The sequence below is a fragment of the Diplotaxodon limnothrissa genome, linkage group LG9 (assembly GCF_057381915.1).
Source record: "Diplotaxodon limnothrissa isolate DT_005_m linkage group LG9, D_limnothrissa_male_GT1.1, whole genome shotgun sequence".
Classification (NCBI taxonomy): Eukaryota; Metazoa; Chordata; class Actinopteri; order Cichliformes; family Cichlidae; genus Diplotaxodon; species Diplotaxodon limnothrissa.
In genome coordinates, this window is record NC_140604.1 from 33,745,233 (window position 1) to 33,768,200 (window position 22,968).

Below are 22,968 nucleotides of genomic sequence, written 5' to 3' on the forward strand. Positions count from 1 at the left end.
TTTCTGAAGTAGCACTGCTCCCAGTCCATAGGAGGATGCTTAAGGCTGATACTGTTGTTTGTGCTTTGGGACTGTAGACTGCCAGGTACTCAGTACTGACTTAATGCTGTCAAACACTGTTTGTTGAGCCTCACTCCAACAGTACTTTTTTGCTACGGAGTAGTTCTCTCAATAGCTGTGTTTTTTCTGCTTGGTGGGGAAACATTGCCTTGATGATTAACCATTCTCAGAAATTGTCTCGCTCCACTTACATCGGTGGGTGCCTCCATGTTGCTGACCATGTTCACTTTTTCTGGGTCTGCTTTGACGCTTGTACTGTCAATGATCTGTCCAAGGAACTTGATCAAGGTTTTTGCAAAGTCGCATTTCTCACTTTTCAATGTCACACCTGCTTTTGTGAACCACACAAGGACTGCGACTAGTCTCTTGTCGTGCTGGGCCTGTGTGTCCAAAATGTCATCCATTTGGCAGACAACTTCGTCCAGCCCCTCCAAGACTTGAGACATTCATTTTTGAAAATGCTCAGGAGCTGAAGATATGCTGAAACAGAGTCTATTGAAACAATACCTTCCAAATGGCGTGATGAAGGTTGTGAAAAGAGCTGACTGCTTGGAAAAAGGTATTTTCCACAATTCTGAGTTAGCATCGAGTTTTGAGAAGAACTTTGTGCCTTCTAGCTGTCCTACGGTGTGCTATACTGATTGCAACATGTGTCTTTCTCTTTTCACAGAATTGTTACGTTTGGTCAAGTCAATACACACACTTCTTCTCTGTTTGGTTTGGGTACTGGAAAGATTCCTGCACAGCAGTCCAGTAGACTGCTACACTCTGGAGATTACCCCTAACTCTTCTATACAAGCTAGCTCCTTTTTGATTTTAGGGCAGTAGGGAAGTGGGACCCTTTTTGGGGTCAACAGATAAATGGCTTAGCATCTGCTTTAAGCTCAATTTTGTATTCCCCCTCCATTTGTCCTAAACAGCTAAGTAGCTTCAGAAACTGCTGCTTTACCGCCTCTGCTGAAGGGAGTGACGCTGCTTCTATTCTGTCCACTAACCCAAGCTCTACACTTGTTGGGCAGCTAAGTAACCCTTGTGTCAGGTCTGCTACTACATACACAGTATTGTAGTGTTGCCCGGAGTACTCAGGTTAGCTGTAAATTTCTCTGTAACTGCTAACTGCTTTCTTTTGTAACTGCTTTTTTCTTTCAGGCAAGACTGTTACATCCGCTCTTTTGTCAATTTTGAGCCAACAGGTCTATATTGTTAACTTTTTTTTTAGTCATCCATGCATCCTCAGTTCTATCAGATGCTACTGTGCTACTTCCCTCTCTTCAATGTCACCACCTGCTGCCCATATTTCTCCCAGTGCCCCCGACCTGCACACTCTTGCATAGTGACCTTTCTTTTTACACTGATTGCAGACTACCTCTTTGGCTGGGCACAGCTTTTTGCTGTGAGGTGTTGTCTTTCCACATCGATTGCATTGCCTTGTGTCATGTTTCATGTTCCTCTCTGTGTTTTGTGGCACAGTCTGTTCTGGTTTGAAATGTTTTATCTTTGCTAATGATGTCCACGTTGCAAGGATTCTCCTGCTTGAAGTTGTTTTTAAGAAGATGCTGGTGCTTCTTAACAAGCTCACTTTGGGGAATCCCTATCACTGCTTTTTCTAACATGAGCTCTGCATCCACTTACAGTTCCTCCGAGAGCCTCTTGTCTCTCATTCCGACAGCGAGTCTGTCAATTATCATTTCACTGTACAGCGCCCCGTAGTCACAATGCTACGCCAAGGCATATAGGGATGTAATAAACCGATCTGCCATCTCTCCCACTTCTTGCTGCCTTCGGTTGAACTTTTCACGTTTAAAAGATAATGTTTCTTCTGACTACAAAGTGTGCCTTAAGTTTGTTTTTGAGAGTGTGGTACTCACCTCCGTCAGGTTCATTGAAGTGATCATGTCTTCAGCTTTATAGCCCAATGAATATATTAGAGAACCAGGGCTGGCCATTATTCTAACTCACCCTGGTGTGTGATGCTTTGCAGCTTCCTCACAGAAGCTGATGTCACAGGATGTCACAGCATCTCTATAATAATCCAAACTGTTGATAACAATTCTGAAAACCTGCCAGTCGGTGCAGTCCAGACACACCTGCAGATTCTCCACAGCCTCATCAGTCCACTGCTTCAGTGTCTTCACAAAAGCTTTAGACAGTTTCAGTTTGTGCCTGTTTGCAGGGATCAAGTGAACCATGACATGCTCTAAGAATCTTGATGTAGTTTGAGATGATGATACTCTTACTATCAGCTCACCTTCTGTTTTGTACTGTGTGTTTTTTATCCATTTTGTTTAATAAAATCTATGAGGTTCAAATGAAGCACCAAACTGCAGTTACTCAGTAGAGGTTCATTACTGCAGTTTCTCACCACTGTTGTTAACTGGAGGCTGACACACTGACTGAAGACATTTAGTTTGAGTGGATTTGAGCTTTCCATCTCAGCTTCTTTTGGTCAAGGATGAAATACATATAAATATATTTTTGTTCCAGCTGATCATCAGGAGGAGACGAGCCATTTAGACTCAGCTCAGCCACTACAGAGGAAACAATGACTTCAACCCAAAAGGTGAGCAAGAATATCTGTTATTGAACCTGTGTGCAGGTTACAACTCTCATTGTAGCACATCATTGTAATGTGATAATATCAGCAGAAGGTGGTGGTAACACACCTACGACGTGTTTGTTGACATCTTTGATTCCACTAATGGAGTCAGTTTCAGTTTGTTCCACGACTGCATTTCACTCACTGCCTCTGTTTGTATCTCTGTCACTGCAGGACCAACATGGAGCGAGAAGTCAGCGCTCTCAGGAGGACGACAAACCTCACAGAAGAAAGAGAGAGAAAACATACAGCTGTGATGAGTGTGGGAAGGATTTTACCCTGGCTGGGAGCTTAAAAAGACACAAAGTCATCCACAGTGGAGTTAAAGCTTACACCTGTGACTTATGTGGAAAATCTTTCAACCGGGCTGGAAGCTTAAAAACACACCAACTCATCCACAGTGGAGTTAAAGCGTACACCTGTGACTTATGTGGAAAATCTTTTACTTTTGCTGCTAACTTAAAAAGACACCATCTCATCCACAGTGGAATTAAAGCGTACACCTGTGACTTGTGTGGAAAATCATTTACCCACGCTGAAAGCTTAAAAACACACCGACTCATCCACAATGGAGTTAAAGCATACACCTGTGACTTGTGTGGAAAAAGTTTTACTTTGGCTGTTAACTTAAAAAGACACCAACTCATCCACAGTGGAATTAAACCGTACACCTGTGACTTGTGTGGAAAATCTTTTGCCCATGCTGGAAGCTTACAAACACACCAGCTCGTCCACAGTGGAGTTAAACCGTACACCTGTGACTTGTGTGGAAAATCTTATATCCACGCTGAAAGCTTAAAAAGACACCAACTCATCCACAGTGGAGTTAAACCGTACACCTGTGACTTGTGTGGAAAATCTTATACCCACGCTGAAAGCTTAAAAAGACACCAACTCATCCACAGTGGAATTAAACCTTACACCTGTGACTTATGTGGAAAGTCTTTTACCCAGCCTAGAAACTTACAAACACACCAACTCATCCACAGTGGAATTAAACCTTACACCTGTGACTTGTGTGGAAAATCTTTTACCGAGGCTGGAAGCTTAAAAAGACACCAACTCAGCCACAGTGGAGTTAAAGCATACAGCTGTGGTCAGTGTGGTAAAGCTTTTACTCACAGTGGCCTCTTACAGCGTCATCAAGTTATCCACTCTGGATTTAAGGCGTACAGCTGCCACATATGTGGAAAAACCTTCCACTTGCTAGGCAGCCTAAATATTCACCTCCGCATTCATACTGGAAATGACGTTTACTGCTGTGATCAGTGTGGGAAACTGTTTGTGAGATATAAAGACTTAGAACGCCACATGTTTACCCACACTGTGGGGAGACCTTATAAATGTGACCTGTGTGAGAAGACTTTTAAAGCGCCACGTTACCTTAAAATCCACCAACAGAGCCACACCAGAAAGAAACTGCAAGTGCAGTTACTGTGAGGTATGTATGTATATTATTATCTTCTTGTTTAAGACTGACTGTTTCGTTCAACTGTGCTCATTAAATTGTGTTCGAATGTTAGTAATTCTACTGGACTCAATTTTGGAATTTTGGAAACAGTGCATTTAGATAATGACTGAAACCAGCCCACTGAAGGAACAATGTGCTGGGAGTTCAGTTCCTTAAGCTTAATTATGCAGATTCTCATGACCATTGATCAACAACCACTGACCATTATGCAAATGTACTGTTTATAAGATTGGGGGAAACTTGCAGTCAGCTGAGACTGAAGGAGTCACTTGGATGAGTGACGAAACGTTTCTCCCACAAAATTATATGTCCAGATGAACAGAATCAATTTTTGGAGGTTTACTTACCTGGATGATTGAGCATGCATCAAGATGGGTTGACAATGTTTCTTTCTCGCTGATATAACGGGACACCTCAACGAGTTACAAAATATGATCCCCAGATAACACAACTTTCAAATACAAAGCAGCGGCAGGGATCACATTAATCTGCAAATCCTTGTATAAAGATAAGTCATATTAGCCCAGTTTATTTTTTCTTATCATTGTTTTTGGGGCGAATGTGGCTCAAGAGTTGGCAGTTCTTCTTGTAATCGGAAGGTTGCCGGTTCGAGCCCCGGCTCCGACAGTCTCGGTCATTGTGTCCTTGGGCAAAACACTTCACCCGTTGCCTACTGGTGTTGGCCAGAGGGCCCGGTGGCGCTAGTGTCCGGCAGCCTCGCCTCTGTCAGCGCGCCCAAGGCAGCTGTGGCTACAATGTAGCTTACCATCACCAGTGTGTGAATGGGTGGATGACTGAATGCAGTGTCAAGGTCCATAGGGATTAAGTAAAGCGCTATACAGGCCATTTACCATTGTTGTGAGGCGACCATTAATAGCATCTGCATTTTCTCTTTGTATAGTTCCTTTGCTGTTATGGTGTTCTTGTTATGGATAAAAAAAAATTTTTTTGAAATATAGCAAATCTATTTCTATGAAGTTGTTCTATATAGTGTGTAAGATAAGATGACCTTTATTAGTCCCACAGGTGGGAAATTTGTCTCGTTACAGCAAAAGTGCAAAGTTATGTAGCACTTAGCAGTTATGTAACTGTTGATATGCAGCATTATTAAATTTATTGTTAATGCAATTGTTGATATGGTAAATTGACTTTTGAGGAAATTTTAGATGGCACTCATCATCAGAAAGGTTGCCTACCACTGGTAGAAAGGTTGCTCTACAACAAAGACATTTATTGAGTCTCAGTACCAGGTCACTTTACTCTAGCATGCAAAGTGCTTTACCGTGTTGTAAAAAGCACCTTGAGTGCTCAGGCAGAGTAAAAAAGTGCTTTATAAGAATCAATCCATTTTACTTGTATTTACTAAATGAACAACGGGAGGGTCATCTAACTAAAACCAATCAGTGTATCCCACCTGACCCCCTCAGAATCAGCTTACTTTTTATTTCAGGCCACTTTCAGAATTAAAATGTTGAAGGAATTCCCTGACTTACACTGTCTTTGTGTCTTTGTTTAGAAGCAGAGCAACACAGAAGGATCCAGTTCTCAACCCTGTCATCACTGTGGTGGTGGGAAAGAGTTTCACTGTGACCTTTTGTGGAAAAACTTTCACTCTGCAACAGACCCTAAAAATCTGGACTTCTTTAAATTGCTTGAAGATTATTTCACCTCTCAACCGAGAATCTTCTTCAGGTCTAAGGTCAAATGGTGGAGAGTTCCAGATTTAAGCTCTGTAGGAGCGTCCCCCTTAGAGGGACCTCCTAATGATCCTCTACCTAATCACACAAGAGAAGGTGTGAAAACGGGTGTAGGTAGGATACAATTTATACAAGGAGTATAAAAGAGGTGATATTTTTGTCAATGCTGGTGTGAAGATTGTGCTGTTTTGATTGCTTTGCAAATATTCATTTCAATAAATCCAAGGAAATATTTGGTTTCAACGTTCAGTTTATTTTTAGGAAATATTCCAACAGTTAAGTGTTGATAAATGAACTTGAGTCTCTAAAAATGGGCTAAAGGAGATGTGAAGTGCAAACATATGTACATTGTGTGTAATGGGATTTGGCAAGGTTGAGAGATCTCCCGGATATAAAGAAAAATGTAAATACGAGACTGACAAAAAAATTGATATTAAAGACTTAATAAAGCAAAACACTGGATGGTACAGCTCATGAAGGCACAAACATGGCCTGCTACTGGATGTGTGAGAGGCAGAGAGAAGGGGACGGGCTCCCAGACATCGCAGTGAAGGTCAAAGGTGAAAATAAGACATGCAGAGAGAAGTCACTCACTGTCTGTGCATGTTAGGAATATAGTGATTAAATAAAGTTCATTTAGTGAATTTTTTTTTAAATTTTTTTTATATATATATACATTGCAATGGTTCTCATTAAGAGTTGGCCCTCCATGTAATAATGGGGTAAAAGAGTGAATTTGGCTCTATGATTGAACTGAATTATTGAGACTGACATGTAGAGCTGCAGAGGGATTTCCAAACATGCTTAGATATCATAGCCAGTTTAAGTCAGGGTGCAATTTTCCTGCGCCAAATTAGTCTGAACAGAATATCCTAGACTTATATAGTAAGTACAAAATTACAGGCTGAGAATTGTTAGATAATAGTGTAACCCATGTGAAATACAGGGCCGTAAAAATCCCCCCCCCCCCCCCCCCCTCTTTTTTTTATCTAAGGCTATAGCCTGTTATTGTCAGAAGGGGGTGCTGTAATGCAGTTTTGTGTTCTGACAACCGTGCGTCTAGTGCGCAGGAAGCATTACCTGTCTCTTCCTATGAGATCTTCCCTCTCTGATGGCAGTCAAGTGTGTGTCGGAGCTCACCGAAAAGTATTTGGTATGCAATGCTGCAACCTGATTAATGAGACCAGATTGTTTTACGTATAAATGCTAATAAGCTACTCTTTTATTAGGCCCCGAACTCTGACCACAAAGGGAATAACGTCTGTCCAGTTATTTGTGTTGGAATATCCCAGTGAGTGACATGCCGTTTGTTCATCAAATTTGGTGTGTTGTTTTACTTTTCTTGTTGTTCTTCACAGTGTGTTATAAGTGTTGAATGCTTTGAGCTAAAGGTGTTTTACTGCCGATGCTAGCTGCTAATAGCTGTTAGCTACCCTACCCCCACGAAGCCATATTCCGATCGGGGAGGTATTCGGATAGAAGCACTAGCTCTGTTTATATTAGAATGGTTAAGTCTTAATAGAAATGAGCATATTTCAAGTTCATTAGTACTTGCACTGTGAATTAAGTTACATTTGCTTGTTAGCCTTACGGATGAATGTCACCTTGATTGCGATGACTATTTACATTACTGTTTAAGCTGCTGATGTTCTTTATTGTGATATAATTGTGATAAAATAGTTGATACTGGTACAAACAAGTTACTGTAACTCTTGTAACTTGGTAAAGCTAAATGGAATGCCATTTGTTATTAATACATTTGGAAAAGAAGTTCATGAGCTCATGTTAAGAACACAAGATGGAAAAGAAATTCATTGTTCTGCACTGTTTGTGTAGATTGGTTTTTTGAACTACTAGAAAGGATTCTGGAGAACCACTGACGGCGAGAACAGCCCAAATGAGATCCTGAATGATCATGAAATGATGTGGCCAGCCATGCGATCGGATTGTAGGATTTGCCTGAGAAACTGATTCAAGCATCCCTGTATTTCAGACAAGCCCTATCCCAGATAATAGGGTTTGCACACTGACACTTCCGCTACAGGTTTCAACGACTTTAAAGGACAATTCAGACTGGACAATTCAAACTTCACAACGGGAATACTTCCATCCGTTTTATTCATTCAAAAGAGTTCTGATACAATTCAGTATAAGTCTTTCATTCGACTGTCTTTATTTTATTTGTTCTGCTTTATATCTATTCACCTTTAAAATGCACTATTAGTGTGCAGTTTGGTTTATTGTGCTGTATATGTTTATGAATGGTACTGAGGCAATAAAGGTCTCAGTTGTTCATTTCCAAGCCAATTCCTTTTGTGAGTCTCCAAAACAAAACCACCTTCTGAACCTATTAAGATGTCTAGGGTCTCTATTTGAAGTGAAAGTGTACTGGTCCTGAGTAGAGGTGCTACACAAATGTGGCGCACCAGCCAGGAGGTTTAATTCCTTTTATTTTTGGAAGTTTAGCAACTGGTGCTTTCATGCCTTTTGGGTCAAATCATTACATTTGTCAATGACATTCTGGGTTGGAGTAATAAGAACATGGATGTAATCCAAACTGAAGGTGTCAAAGTACCTAACTCTGTCCTAGTAGGAGGGTAACAGGTGATGAGGTTGACAATGAGGTTATTGATTACTTAGGGTAGTTTGGTTCCATTGGAAGAGTAATTAAAATAACTAGCACAGAGGCACATTTTAAAAACACAGCCATTGTGGAGTTCCAATCAGGTGAACCAGTCCAGTTCCTTAAGGATAGCTTACCTTGCAAAAGACAAAGCCATAACCCAAGTGTTGTCCATCATATCCAGCTGCTGTCTGGCTGTATGCTGCAGACAGGGGTTCGTGTTTAATCCATTCTTACCCAACTGAACTAAAAGGTCTTGCCGAACTGAGTGGTGCAGATTTTGAGGTTTTGTTAGGTGAGCTGGCCAAAATGAAGAAGTCCACTGAGAGTAACCCCACAGTTGGACCAAATGCATCAGTGCCTAGTCAAAATCCGCAGTTCACTAGTGACACAGACTGAGATGAACCAACCATCATTGAGGATCAAAGTCCTGTTAAATTGGGCAGTGGTTCAACCCACTCGCCTGAGCATGGCTCTCACTCATCCTCTCCAAGTGTAGAGGTGACTGCCTCGCACAGAACAACCACTATCTACTTACCACCTGAACAGCTCACTCCACCTGAAGTACAGAGAGTAGTAGTTGAGGATGTCATTATGAACAATGAAATGCCTTCTCAAGGTCACGCAAAGGCCCTTCTCGGAGAAAACCACTTGCTCTACTTTAGAAGCTGATTATGATACGTGGCGCAACAATGTTGAATTCCCCCTCACAGATCGTACCATATCTGACAAACTTAAGGTAACGAAAATAGTTGAGAGCCTTCTTCCGCCAACTGCTGACATTGCAAAGCACTGTGGTCCTAACGCTTCATGATTATATCAGCCTTCTTCAATCAATCAATCAAAATTTATTTATATAGCACATTTTTAAGACCGAAGTACACCAAAGTGCTTTCCAGTAAAATCGCAGTACAAATAAAATCACAATAAAATATAAATTACAAATATCTAAAATATAAGATAATTCCATAATCTAAATACAGAGCCAGATGTAAATTACCCTAATTCGCCTTAAATGCCAGATCAAACAAATACGTTTTTAAATGTGATTTAAAAGACTGAATGGAATCTGACGCGCGAATATGAAGAGGGAGAGTATTCCATAGCCTGGGTGCAGCAACGGCAAAGGCACTGTCTCCTCTGGTCTTCAGCCGAGACCTAGGTTGCACCAAGAGCAGTTGGCCCGATGATCTTAGTGCTCTCTGAGGGCTGTACAGACAGAGGAGATCAGCTAAGTAGTCAGGTGCCATATTGTTTAAAATTTTCTAAGTAAACAATAGGATTTTAAAATCAATTCGATATTTGATAGGAAGCCAGTGTAAATTTTTCTTGACATATCCTATGGCACTGTTGATGATGGGGATGAGCTTTTTGCCAAATTCTTGAGCACAAACCAGAACTCAGGTGAAAAGCCTTCTGCCTATTTACAGCGGTTGCAGATAACCCTGAGTAAAGTCATTAAAAGAGGCGGCATCACTACAAATGATTCACTTCCGCTTCCGGCTGCATGGAGTGAAGTAGTGGGTGTGTCCAGCTCCGCTTATTAATTCTAAATATTGCATTTTCCAGACAACGTAATTCTTATTCTTGGTTAGCTGAAACCACACTAAAATGGATACTAAGAAGACCAGAAAATGTCTGTGAAGGTTCTCAGTCATCCAGGTCATCGTAGTCAAAGGAGCTTGCAAAGAAAAGCGTCTGGACTTCTTTAAGCTGCTTGAAGACGTTTCACCTCTCATCCGAGAAGCTTCTTCAGTTCTACACATCAGAAAATACACACAAAAGACCATAGACATCGATTCGACCACCTCAAGGACCTGAAGGACAGAATTGTTTAATTCCATGTGTGTGTCTCTTGCAGTCCTCCATAAGAGTCCTTCCGGGCGTAACATTGTTACAGAGAGACGGGTGTAAGGCTGTTCCAATTCTCAGCAGCGCTCTTCGCTTTTCCTGAGTCCTTAGCAATTCTTCTTCCTACGATGACGTTTTCATCAAGGCCAATGAAAAGAAGTTAGGAAAAAAGGAGAATGGAGGAACTTTTGGAACATACCCCATGTGGTTAAAATGTGCTGCTGAGTCACGTGACTGCACAACAATAAGTCACAGCAGAGCAGTAAGAAGAAGGCGGAAGCTTGAATGAATACCCTGAGTGTATTCATGTGTTCACGGATGGTGCTAAAAGTCCAGATACTGGAAGTACAGGGTTTGGAATAGCAGTTCCGTCGAAAAATATTGAAATAAACAGACGCACTTCGGATGGACTGGCAGTGTACTCGGTTGAAATGGTAGCAATTTTGGTAGCATTGAAATGGGTAGAGTGTTCAAAAATCAGGCAGGTGGTTGTGTGGTCTGACTCGGCAGCTGTTCTTTCAAGTCTACAATCATTTTGTTCGAAGACAAGGCAGGGCATGCTGTATAGTATTCTGGAGACTATCAGCAGAATAAGGTGTTGTGGTGGCAATATTCACTTTCTTTGGGTGCCAGCTCATGTAGGGATCAGTGGAAATGAAAAGGTGGATAGGTTGGCAAAAAGAGCGTTGACTAAAAATAGGACTGAGATGGAAATTACAAGCAGCGGATCTGAAGCGAAAGGTATTGTTTGGAGGCAGGTTGTTCAGGAGTGGCAGAAGCGGTGGGATACAGGGAGTACGGGCAGGCAATTGTATCATCTTAAGAGGGAGGTGGCAGTGAGTAGGTTGTATAGGGGTAATAGGAGAGATGAGGTGGTCATTACCAGGCTTAGACTGGGACATTGTGCATTAAATAAAACACTACAGATGATAGGAGAACATGAGACGGGGCTTTGTGGAGTGTGCCAGGAGGAGATGGAGACAGTAGAGCATGTAATACTGCGGTGTAAGGGTTATGATGTGGAGAGGTCAGTTCTGCAGAATAGATTGAAGGAGCGGGGAATTGGGAAATTTTTGTTTTTGTTTTTTGTTTTGTTTTTTGGATACAAATTGTAAACTCACTGTCTGACCCATACTCCGGAACAGTAGGAGGCGGTAATGCTCCTTTACGTTGGTTGCCAACCGCCGTTAAACACAAAGAAGAAGAAGAAGAGAAGAGGGCGGAGCAAAGTGTGTGTGCACGAGAGGAGCCGAGCAGAGAGAGCTCCTTTGTCATGAAACGGGAGTAAAGTAGTGAACTTAGAGGAGAGAAACAAATTAAAGTATCGATCATAAACCACTACCAACGTCCTGATATCTGCATCGATCTGCCCACCCTTGTCTCCTGGATCGTAGCTGAGATCAGCGTGAACCACGTGGGTCTCTGCTCCCTGATCTGTTTCCTGTGTTTGGAAAGAGTTGCAGCTTCATCGCGGAGTTTCTCTCGGTTTGTGGGCTCATCTAAAGGTAAGCACCGAGCTAACTTTACTGTGAGTTCAGTTCATGTTGAGTTTAGCTCCTGAATGAGGTCTTCTGCTGCTCTCCTCGGTGTCTGTTCACAGTTTATTGTGAACACGTTGAGAGAAGAGTGAGAGAGTGTTTGGAGAAAAACACCAACTAATCATTAGCTCAGCATGCTGGGAGAAGTTGGAGCAGAAAAGTCTTTTCATTGTCCCTGCAGCTGTTTTTCTGCCTGCACCAAACCTCTACAGCCTCGTTTCTATTTGAAGTGATAACAGGAAGTCAGAGCGATCTGCTGCAGTATCAGGGTCACTATAACTTTATTGTCCAGCTGCTGTGGATGAACACGTTGTTTTTGTAGATCTGGGGTTTATAATAGCAGCAGTATTAATGAGACAAGGACAGCTCTGTCTTAACATAGTGAGTCCCTTTATTGGCAGGCCACAACAAAAAAAACCAGACGGTGCTGCATGAACCATTTAATTAGTCCCTACCATAACACCCCTCCTCTGAGTATTCAATTCAGTTATATTTATATTTTTTTTTATATATAGCACCAAATCCTCAAGGCGACTGTTGTTGTGATTTGGCTTCTAGGATATCTTCTTTCCGTAGTTTGGTTACTTGGTGGTATATGAGACTTGGGTGGGTGGGGGATTGTCTCAATGAGATAATATCGTGGAGAATTCCGCTCTGCTTTATATTGTCCCGTTTTCTTTCATGTCCCAGATCCAAACTTGATCTCCTGGTTGTAGTCCAGTGAGGTCTTGTGCTCTCTGTTGTTGAACCATTTCCACTGTTTCTATCTCTCTCTCTTTTTTTCTTTTTTATGTCTCTCAGCATAGTGATGTTTATCCTGCCTGGTTTGAGGCAGGATGGAAGTATAGGGGCTGTGGTACGAAGTTTCCTCCCCATTAGAATCTCTGCAGGGCTATGTCCATTGGCAAGTGGTGTGGTGCAATATGCCATGATGGTGAGAGATGGGTCTGCTTTCTGTAGAAGGCTTTTTACTGTTCTCATTTCTCTTTCAGTCTCACCGTTTCTCTGAGGGAATCTCAGGCTGGAAGCGGTGTGGGCAAAGCCCCACTCTAGAGCAAACGTTGGGAAGAGTTCTGAGGAGAATTGTGGGCCATTATCTGACTTTAATTATGTTGGTATGCTGTAGCGTGCCAATACGGACTTTAAGTGTTCAATCATTGCTGCTGATGTGTTAGAAGACAGCTCAGGTATTTCTGTGTATCTTGAGAAATAGTCCACTACAACCAAATACTGGCTGTTACTCCAGTCAAAAAGATTTTGCAGTAGAGTTGGACATGTTTTATTGTTTCATCTCTGTGTTGCTGCTGTCTTATTTGTTGTTGTCTGTCCTCTATTTCAGGAAGGCCTGATGTGCATACAAGTCCATTTCATCTCTTAATGTCGTGTTAGAAACCGCTCTTTCTGGCACTCTGGCAGCACGTCTGCAGTTGCTGTGTGTATGACATGTGAGATGGTGAAAGAGAACCTCATTACCGTATTTTCATGACCATAAGACGCACTGTACTAAAAGGCGCAGTCTCAGTTATGTGTGCCATTACTGTATTTAACACACACATAAGGCGCACTGGATCATAGGGCGCATACAAGTACCGTATGCGTATTTAAAAATAAAGCGGGAGCAAACCTGAGTTCGGTACCTTACTCACATTTCTATTACCGGTAATCGTCATCATCAACAACACACAAGCATACAAGTGTGCATATTTAAAAATAAAGCAGGAGCAAAACAAAGTTTGGTACTCACATTTTTATCATCAATCAAACCCATCGAAGTCCTCATCCTCTGTGTCTGAATTGAACAGCTGCGCTAAATCTCCATCAAACATGCCAGGTTCACTTTCTTCACTGTCAGAGTCACTTTCCGTGCCGTGCGGCTCCTCGGAAATGATGCCGGCTTTTGCGAAAGCTCGAACAACAGTGCCAGCAGACATGTTAGCCCAAGCATCTACAATCCATTGGCAAATTGTGGCGTAACTCGCCCGGCGCTGCCTTCCACTCTTGGTGAAACTGTGGTCTCCATCGGTCATCCATCGCTCCCAGGCCGCTCGCAGCCTTACTTTGAACGGGCGGTTCACACCGATGTCCAGCGGTTGGAGTTCCTTTGTCAGGCCTCCCGGAATGACAGCAAGCTCACAGTTCATTTGTTTCACTAGTTTTTTCACATCGGCTGTGAGATGGGCACGCATAGAGTCACAGATTAAGAGCGATGGTGATGCGTGGAAAAAACCACCTGGTCTCCTTACATACACCTCCCTCAGCCACTCTTTCATCATTTCCTCATCCATCCAGCCCTTTTCATTTGCCTTAATGATGATTCCTGCTGGAAACTTCTCTTTAGGCAAAGTCTTTTGCTTAAAAATCACCATAGGCGGCAGTTTCTGTCCATTAGCATGGCAGCCAAGCACAACAGTAAAAGAAGACTTTTCGTGCCCCGTTGTGCGTATCGCTACCGTGCTGGTCCCCTTCTTCTCCACAGTGTGACTCACCGGGATGTCAAAAGTGAGCGGGACCTCGTCCATGTTTGTGATGTGGCTGGGCTGGATGTTTTTGTCGCCGATGTGTTTGCTGCAGTAGGAGCGGAAGATGGCCAGCTTTTCCTTATAATCCGCTGGAAGTTGCTGCGCTACCATAGTCCTGGTCCGGATGGAAAAATGGCACAGTTTCATAAAACGAAAGCACCAAGACGGACCTCCTTGGAAATGTTCAATGTTCATCTCTTCAGCTAGTGAAACTGCTTTTAGCCGAATGGTGACCGTCGAAACGCTTCTCCCGCTCGCTCTTTGCTCGATGATCCACCGCTCGAGTTTTTCCTCCAACTCGGGCCACCTCGCCTTATGTCCGCGGAAACTCAGCTGCGTTTTCTTGACCTGCCGGAGCTTGTTTTCTAGCTTCCTCCATTTGCGAACCATCGATTCGTTAATCTTAAATTCTCTCGCGGCTGCTCGATTTCCATGTTCCTCCGCGTAGCTGATTGCCTTCAGTTTAAACTGTGCTTCATAGGCGTGTCTCTTTGCCATTTTCAGGGTTGTTAAAACAACGATGTCCTGCATAATGCACATACCTGTCCTTTTATACAGGTATGTGCGATTGTCTGGTATATACGATCAACGCCCACACTTCACCCTTTAGTGTTCTCATGGTGTTCTCTACTACGTCCTCCTTACAACACACAGGGCGCACTGCGCTATAGGGCGTGCCGTACTTTTTGAAGAAAATCTAAGACTTAAGTGCGCCTTATGGTCGTGAAAATACGGTAATCTCATTCTCAGTCTTTGTACTCGTGGCGGTAGTTCATCTAAGTTCTTGGAGACTAAAAGTAGCTCTAAAGGCTTGTGATCTGTCACAACATGAAACTTGATGCTGATGAGAAAATCACTTGCACGCCCAGGTTATGGCTAATAGGGCTGCCAAAAATGATTCTTTTGATAGTCGACTAGATTATTTTTGCGATAATCACGTCATGCATCCATTGGATGGAAAATGAACTGCTATTTGCACCAGCATGCATCTGCTCTTATATAATTATCATTAGCTTATAGTGTTTAAGGTATGTGCTAACCAAAAATAAAGACAAGATGACAGTTTATTAAACTTTTAATGAAATTTGCAGATTGCCTCTGTGGAGTTCAATAACCTCAGCCTCCTGCTTCTTGCTGTCTAAAAAATAGCAGGACACTGGAGTAAATTCTACCATCTTACCCTTCTGTTTAACCAGTTTTCTGTTTGACGTTTATTCAGCTGTGTGAAAACTGTAACTTTAATCTCAGCCAAACCGATTTACCAAACGGTAACATTTTTACAATAATCTTTATTCTACACGAGGTAGTTTAGATGAACAGAAATTTGAAGCATTCTTTACTGATTTAAACCTGCCACAGCTTTCTGCTACTGACCAGCAGATTATAGATGCTCCAATTACAGTGGAGGAGATTACCCGTGCAATTAACAGTATGCCACTTAATAAAGCTCCAGGATTAGATGGGTTACCATTGGATTTCTATAGAGCATTTGAGGATATGTTAAGTCCCCTGTTGCTTGATGTTTTTAATGAGGCTTTTAAAGTAGGCTCATTACCTCAGTCAATGCACTCTGGACTGATAACATTTATTCCTAAAACTGGGAAAGACCCTTTAGACCCAAGTGGTTGAGCCCCATATCTTTGCTGAATTCTGACCAAAAAATCTTGTCAAGGGTCTTCGTGGGTCGATTAAAAGTAGTAATGGCGAAAAAATTATATATATGATTCAGTATATCCAAAAGTGGCCCTATCGCTGGATGCTGCTAAAGCTTTTGATTGTGTTGAGTAGGATTATTTGTTTAAGACAGACCTTCCCAAAGTGTGGGGCCCGCCCTTAGGGGGTCACAGAGCCATTGCAGGGGGAGAGCGGTATGAAAAGGGGGGAAAAAAACCAAAAAAACCCAATGTAAAACCTGAAGATAGAGACAAAATACTGTTAATCTGACTACCTGCCATTCTGCAATTCATCTCCTGTAAACAATAACGTGGCGCACAGCGTGACGTGAAAAAAAGGCACATACCTTTGACCTCTGTATTCCTTGTCCACACGTAAACAGAAAAAAAAGAGTTTTAAAAAAAATCTGTTTTCGGTGATTCGAAACGCCGTTTACGTGTGGACGAAACAGCTGCGTTTTCAAACATACCCGTGTAGGTGCGGACGTATTTGGAATTTCGATGGTTAATAGTCAACATAAGCTTCTATGATATGCAGATGATATGTTGTTACTTATGACCCAGTCTGGGAAGTCAATTCCAGCCCTATCAGAATGTATAGAAAGCTTTACGCTGCTTTCAGGGTATTGCGTCAACTGGGATAAATCAGAGGCAATGCCTATGTCAGGACACTGCCCTCATACTTTATTTAAACAGTGGGAGTTTGGGTGGTCTGTGAATGGTTTGAGGTATTTGGTAGGGCTGAACGATTATGGAAAATAATCTAATTGCGATTTTTTTGCCCCAATATTGCGATTGCGATGCGATATGCGATTATTTTTTAAGGTATTTGTCTTCTGTATTATTAAACAAAGACAAGCAATACATCTTATAGTATGGCCAATACTATATTACATTAATTTTAAACTGTTCTTTCCTGGAAGACAGACCTCTGTTATGATGACATGAGGTGATGCATGAATTGATGACTGACATTTTTATTTAACTTCTTCAATCACAACAGTATATTTGAACATACACAATAGTTTATTTTTAGCTTACAAACATCTGAGCATAAAGTGCTGACAAGGAACCCTGGTGTAAACATTAAAATGAAAGTCAGTACAATGTGCAGATTGCAGAAATATACATAAACAAAATCAGTGGCTTTACCACACTCAGTTTTTCGACATCTGTGAACTACTAGACAGTCATTCAATTAAAAAATATTAAATAAATAAAACTAATAAATAAAAAATACACACATCTTACTGATCTCTGCAGTCAGTAACATTACACATAAAGTGCAAACATAATAGCAATTGTATAAACACACACACAAACACGCCTTTAAAGTTTAAAGGCGTGAAATTGGACGGTCTAGTTCTGATTAGCGTCACCGCTGTCTCGGTGGAGTTTAATAAACTCGGCCGTCTGCTTCTTGCTATCTAAAATATAACCAGACACTGGCGTAAATTCTCGACTGTCTCATACTTCTGTTTAATAAGTTTTCTGTTTGACGTTTAGTCAGCTGTGTGAAAACCAAGGAGGAACCCACCCGGGGGATTAATAAAGTTTTATTTTATCTAATCTAATAACTTTAATCTCAGCCAAACCGATTTACTCACGAACAAACAAAACACTGAAAAAAGCCCAACAATAACATTTTTAGGTTGTCTAAGTGACTTATATATTACGTTTAACCCGAGCAGCGAAACTCCGCGGTGATCTGAAAATGATGTGCCGGGAGTTGTGCCGTTCTCGGCCGCATCAGTAACCCTCGAGCTCCCGGCTAGCTGTCGAGCTGGTGGGTAGCAGACGCCTCTGAAAACGTCGAAGCACTTTTGCAAATATGGGATATCTTGATAAACCGAGCAGATATTTGATGTTTACACAGCTACTTTCTCGCCTGAAAATATTTTAAAAGTTTATTTTGTGACCCAGAAAGATTAGTATGAGTAATTTTAAAACTTAGTAGCGGCCGCCATTGTTGGAAACTGGAGTTTGGCTGGGCCGCGCTATGAATTCTGGGATATGGTAGTAATTTGGACAGCCTTCGGCGCGTCGCTGTGACGTAATCGGTCTACAAATGCGGCCTCAGGAGGATGCAGCCCATGAATTTGGACATGTCCAGAGTATAATCGCAGCCTTTGCGGTTAGAAAATTGCACTTGATCATGTCGCGATATTATCGCAAATGCGATATATCGTTCAGCCCTAGTATTTGGGGATACAAATGACCTCAGATTACACTAAGATGGTCTGAGCAAATATGGAGCCAATGTTTGAAAGAATAAAAATGGAATTTGGTAGATGGTCCGGAATACGTCTCACAATATGTGGTAAAATGAGTTGTATTAAGATGATGACTGCACCCATGATCTTTTATATTTTATCCAATATTCCATTACACATTCCAGATAAGTATTTCAAAGATCTAGATTTTTTGATTCGGCAGTTTCTTTGGGGTAGCTCACCACATCGTTTAAGTATTAAGAAACTTCAAGCGAGTACAAAACAAGGAGGTTTTTCATTGCCTAATTTCCAATGGTATTATTGGGTGAAGAATGTGAAACAACTTAGAGCATGGTTACCTACTGCACCAGTTAAACCCATCTGGTCCCATATAGAGACGGAAGTTAATGGCGGTATTTCTCCTTGGAGGGAGCTGTTTGATACCAGTCATAAACGTACCCATCCTATAATTGCAAATGCGAAGACATTGTGGTGTAAATTACATAGGGTGGGTCGCTGGGACTTTATTAAATCTCCTTCGGCATCCTTATGGGGAAATAAAATAATTTTAATTGGAGGGACATCGGTTGACTGGTTACAGTGGTGTAAGGCAGGCATCCTTAATGTATCAGATTTATTTGATTGTGGGACTAAATGTTTTTTAAGCTTTGATAAAATTGTGGAATTATATAAGTTGCAGCGTAATCAATTCTGGAGATATGTCCAAATACATAGTTCATTATCAAAGTGGTTGGGAACCTGTCCTGTGGGCAGCCCTGTGGAAGTCCTGCTCTCAAGACCATTACCTCTAAGATTTATCATTTATCGCAAGAACGGTCGGCTGACCCTCTCCTTAAAGTTAAGGGCTACTGGGCCCAGGACATGGCATTGGCCATATCTTCAGTTGAATGGGATTCATGTTTTCAAAATGTTAATACTAGTTATAAAGAAACAGGCAGTAGATTTATTCAACTTAAAATAATCCATTGGTGGCATCGAACACCGCAACAATTGTATAAATGGAACCTGGCCTCTACGGACGAATGTTGGAGATGTGATGGTCAAAATGTTTCGATTTTACATATCTTATGGAGCTGTTCGGGACTTCGGAATTGGTGGGAAAATATAATGGAGGTAATTTTCAGTGTTTTGAAAAGGAGATTTGGTATCTCACAAAAACTGTCCATACTTGGCATTTTCCAGTTATACAAAAAGATTAGGCCAAAATGCAAAACACTGTGTGGCTGAAAACTAACACTGCACATCACTCTCAACACACCATCCCCACTGTCAAATATGGTGAGGCAGCATCATGCTCTGGGGGTGCTTCTCTTTAGCAAGGACAGGGAAGCTGGTCAGAGTTGATGGGGAAATGGATGGAGCCAAATACAGAGCAATCTTGAAAGAAAACCTCTTGGAGTCTGCAAATGACTTGAGACTGGGGCGGAGGTTCACCTTCCAGCAGGGCACCCACCCTATACATAAAGCCAGGGCAACAATGGAATGGTTTAAAACAAAACCTATCCATGTGTTAGGATGGCCCAGTCAAAGTCCAGATCTAAATCCAATCGACAATCTGTGGCAAGATCTGAAAACAGCTGTTCACAAACACTGCCCATCTAATCTGACTGAGCTGGAGCTGTTTTGCAAAGAAGAATGGGCAAGGATTTCTGTTTCTAGATGTGCAAAGCTGGTAGAGACAGACCCTAAAAGACTGGCAGCTGTAATTGCAGCAAAAGGTGGTTCTACAAAGTATTGACTCAGGGGGCTGAATAATTACGCACACCCCACTTTGCAGTTATTTATTTGTAAAAAATAAAATAAAAAAAATGTTTGGAATCATGTATGATTTTTGTTCCACTTCTCACATGTACACCACTTTGTATTGGCCTTTCACGTGGAATTCCAATAAAATTGATTCATGTTTGTGGCTGTAATGGGACAAAATGTGTAAAAGTTCAAGGGGCCAAATACTTGTGCAAGCAAAACTGGTGATCTCACTGATAATGTGGTCCCATTCAGCAAAATGGGCCAAAAAATTGCATAAAAAGCTTAATATCTCAAAGTATAAAAGTTATGTGCACCAGAAGATATAGCAGGCATTAGCAGAAGGAGCAGAACAGTTTAAAGTGTGAATGGTGAAAATCAGATGAAAACTGAGGGAGTAGTTAACCAGCAAATGTCTGAGCAACTAGAATAAGGTAGAACTAGAAAAAATTGCATTTCCTGCGAAAATGCTGTGTGGATGCCTTACGCTGAAGATTTCTGCTGAAAAAAGCAGAAAAAGTTGAAAAAACAAAAAACATTGCCCTGAGCGAGATTCGAACCTGGCCTTTCTGATCTATAGGCGGCGTCTCACCTTACTGGACCAAACTGATTCTTACAAAGAAGAGGTGGAGAGACTGACAATTCTGGTGAAATTAGCAGAAGCTGCTTAGTATTGTGCTAATAAGAGGTGAAAAGGCTAAACATTTAGCAGAAAAGAGGTGAATCAGAAGAAGTTCTGCTGAAAAGAGGTAAAGAAGCAAAAAGATGAGTTGAAAAGAGGTGTAGAAGTGCTTGCTGAAGATGGCTGTATGTGTAATGACACACTGGAGAGTGTCAAGAAAGCAGAGCGCATGCAAGCAGGGAACATGTGTAGCAACTGTCACAGGTAGGATTCGAAACTCTGCCCCCGGGTCTCACGGCAGCTGCCCTACCCTCTGAGCCAAATGAGTTCTGGTCTCAAGCAAATATATGATGAGAGAGAAAATGTGCACTGTGGAGCAGAAGCTCAAATTAGCAGAAAAGAGGTGAAGAGGAAGAACTTTGTTGTGAAATGAGGTAAAGAAACTGAAATTTGTGCTTAAAACAAGTGAAAAAGCTGAACTCTGAAATCCTGCTAAAACAGTAGTAGAGGCTGATATTTTTCAGCTACTCACTGAGCCAAACTGGTTCTCACGTAACTGAAAAAAGGTGGAAAAGCTTAAAATTCTAATGAAAACAGCAGAAGAGGCTAAGTGCACTGTGGAGCAGGAGCTCTAATTAGCAGAAAAGAGGTGAAGAGGAATAATTTCTGCTGAAAAGAGGTAAAGAAGCAAAAAGCCGAGTTGAAAAGAAGTGTAGAAGCAGAAGTGCTTGCTGAAGATGGCTGTATGTGTAATGACACACTGGAGAGTGTCAAGAAAGCAGAGCGCATGCAAGCAGTGAACATGTGTAGCAGCTGTCACAGGTAGGATTCGAACCTCTGCCACCGGGTCTCACGACAGATGCCCTACCCTCTGAGCCAAATGAGTTCTGGTCACAAGCAAAGATATGATGAGAGGGAAAATGTGCACTGTGGAGCAGCAGCTCAAATTAGCAGAAAAGAGGTGAAGAGGAAGAACTTTGTTGTGAAATGAGGTAAAGAAACTGAAATTTGTGCTTAAAACAAGTGAAAAAGCTGAACTCTGAAATCCTGCTAAAACAGCAGAAGAGGCTGATATTTTTCAGCTACTCATTGAGCCAAACTGGTTCTCACGTAACTGAAAAAAGGTGGAAAAGCTTAAAATTCTAATGAAAACAGCAGAAGAGGCTGAGTGCACTGTGGAACAGAAGCTCAAATTAGCAGAAAAGAGGTGAAAACAGCAGAAGAGGGTGAGATTTGTGCTGATAAGAGGTGAAACTGCGGAACCAATCAGAGGTACTGCTTCTGTCTGCTTCATCAGGCTGTGTACTTGTATGTATTTCTGCCATAGACTGTTAACCAGAATCTGAGGTCCATATTAGAAAAGCTGCTAAAATCATTAAACTTTGCAGAATTGTAATAAATTATCAATATGAATTACCGGTCTGTGATAGTGTATAAATTTGTAGTTAAAAAAAAAACATGTGGGCCAAGGTGGAATCGAACCCACGACCTCTGGTCTGAAGAGCGGTGTCATTACCAATCGCGCCACCTCTAAGGGGGCGGGCGCTTTGAAAAAAAGGGTGATGAGGAGTCAGAATTAGATCGCGGTGAGACGCGAAAAACGCCGTTTTTTGGAGTTACAAAACGTCGTGTAACTCAAAAACTAGGTGGGATAGAAGCATAATTCTTGCACTGGGTGAATCAGCGGACTTTGGTGTACTTTGACTGCGATTTACATAGCTCTTTGTATCTCCGTCGCGGAGATATGACGAGAGAAGAAACGGCTTCATTTTCGGAATTTGAAAAATGAGAGGAGGACAGATTTCCACCCCTCAAACAAGTCTAACTCATCTCAGAACGGTAATAGGTGAGAAAATAATTCTTGAATTGTGAGTGTCAGGAGTGTCTGAAGATATACAGGGACAAGCCTCATGTCTTAACTTTGCTTCGTTAAGGAGATATGACGATTTGAAAATGCCTTCAGTTTCAGTATTTCAGCTCTGAGTTTCACAACCTCCCCATAGACTTTGAATGGGGAGTTTTTAGACCATGTGTCACTTCGAGGCAAATTGTGAAAAAAACGTAACTCTCACAATAATTATAGTGACACTGTCTTAAAGCCAGCAAAAATACCTACGTTTTGATGTATAATTTGTGGAAGTTGAGTGGAAATTGAGCGAGTAGCAAGGAGTTGTTCAGACATGAAGAGAAAATTCAGAACGGACGAGTGTGCAGTGGGAGTTAATTGCATAGCAACCATAGCAACACATGTATTTTCTGAAAAATCACAAAGTTGTAACTGAAAACTTAAAGAGTCATTACATGAAAACGGTAACAGATATGAAAAAGCTGAATCACA

The 22,968-nt window shown here is 41.6% G+C and overlaps 1 protein-coding gene across 2 annotated transcripts in view; it reads left to right on the top strand.

Moving 5' to 3' along the window:
• The window catches only part of LOC146625974 (uncharacterized), a 69,967-nt gene that overhangs the window by 40,186 nt on the left and 6,813 nt on the right, over positions 1 to 22,968 (top strand). Inside the window, exon 4 of one of the 2 annotated variants that reach the window (XM_085363089.1) lies at positions 2,893 to 3,766. In XM_085363089.1, the coding sequence (XP_085219215.1) occupies positions 2,893 to 3,766 (874 nt within the window). Of the gene's footprint in view, positions 1 to 2,892; positions 4,097 to 22,968 lie in introns of those variants that run through there. The other variant, XM_085363093.1, reaches the window with a different exon arrangement.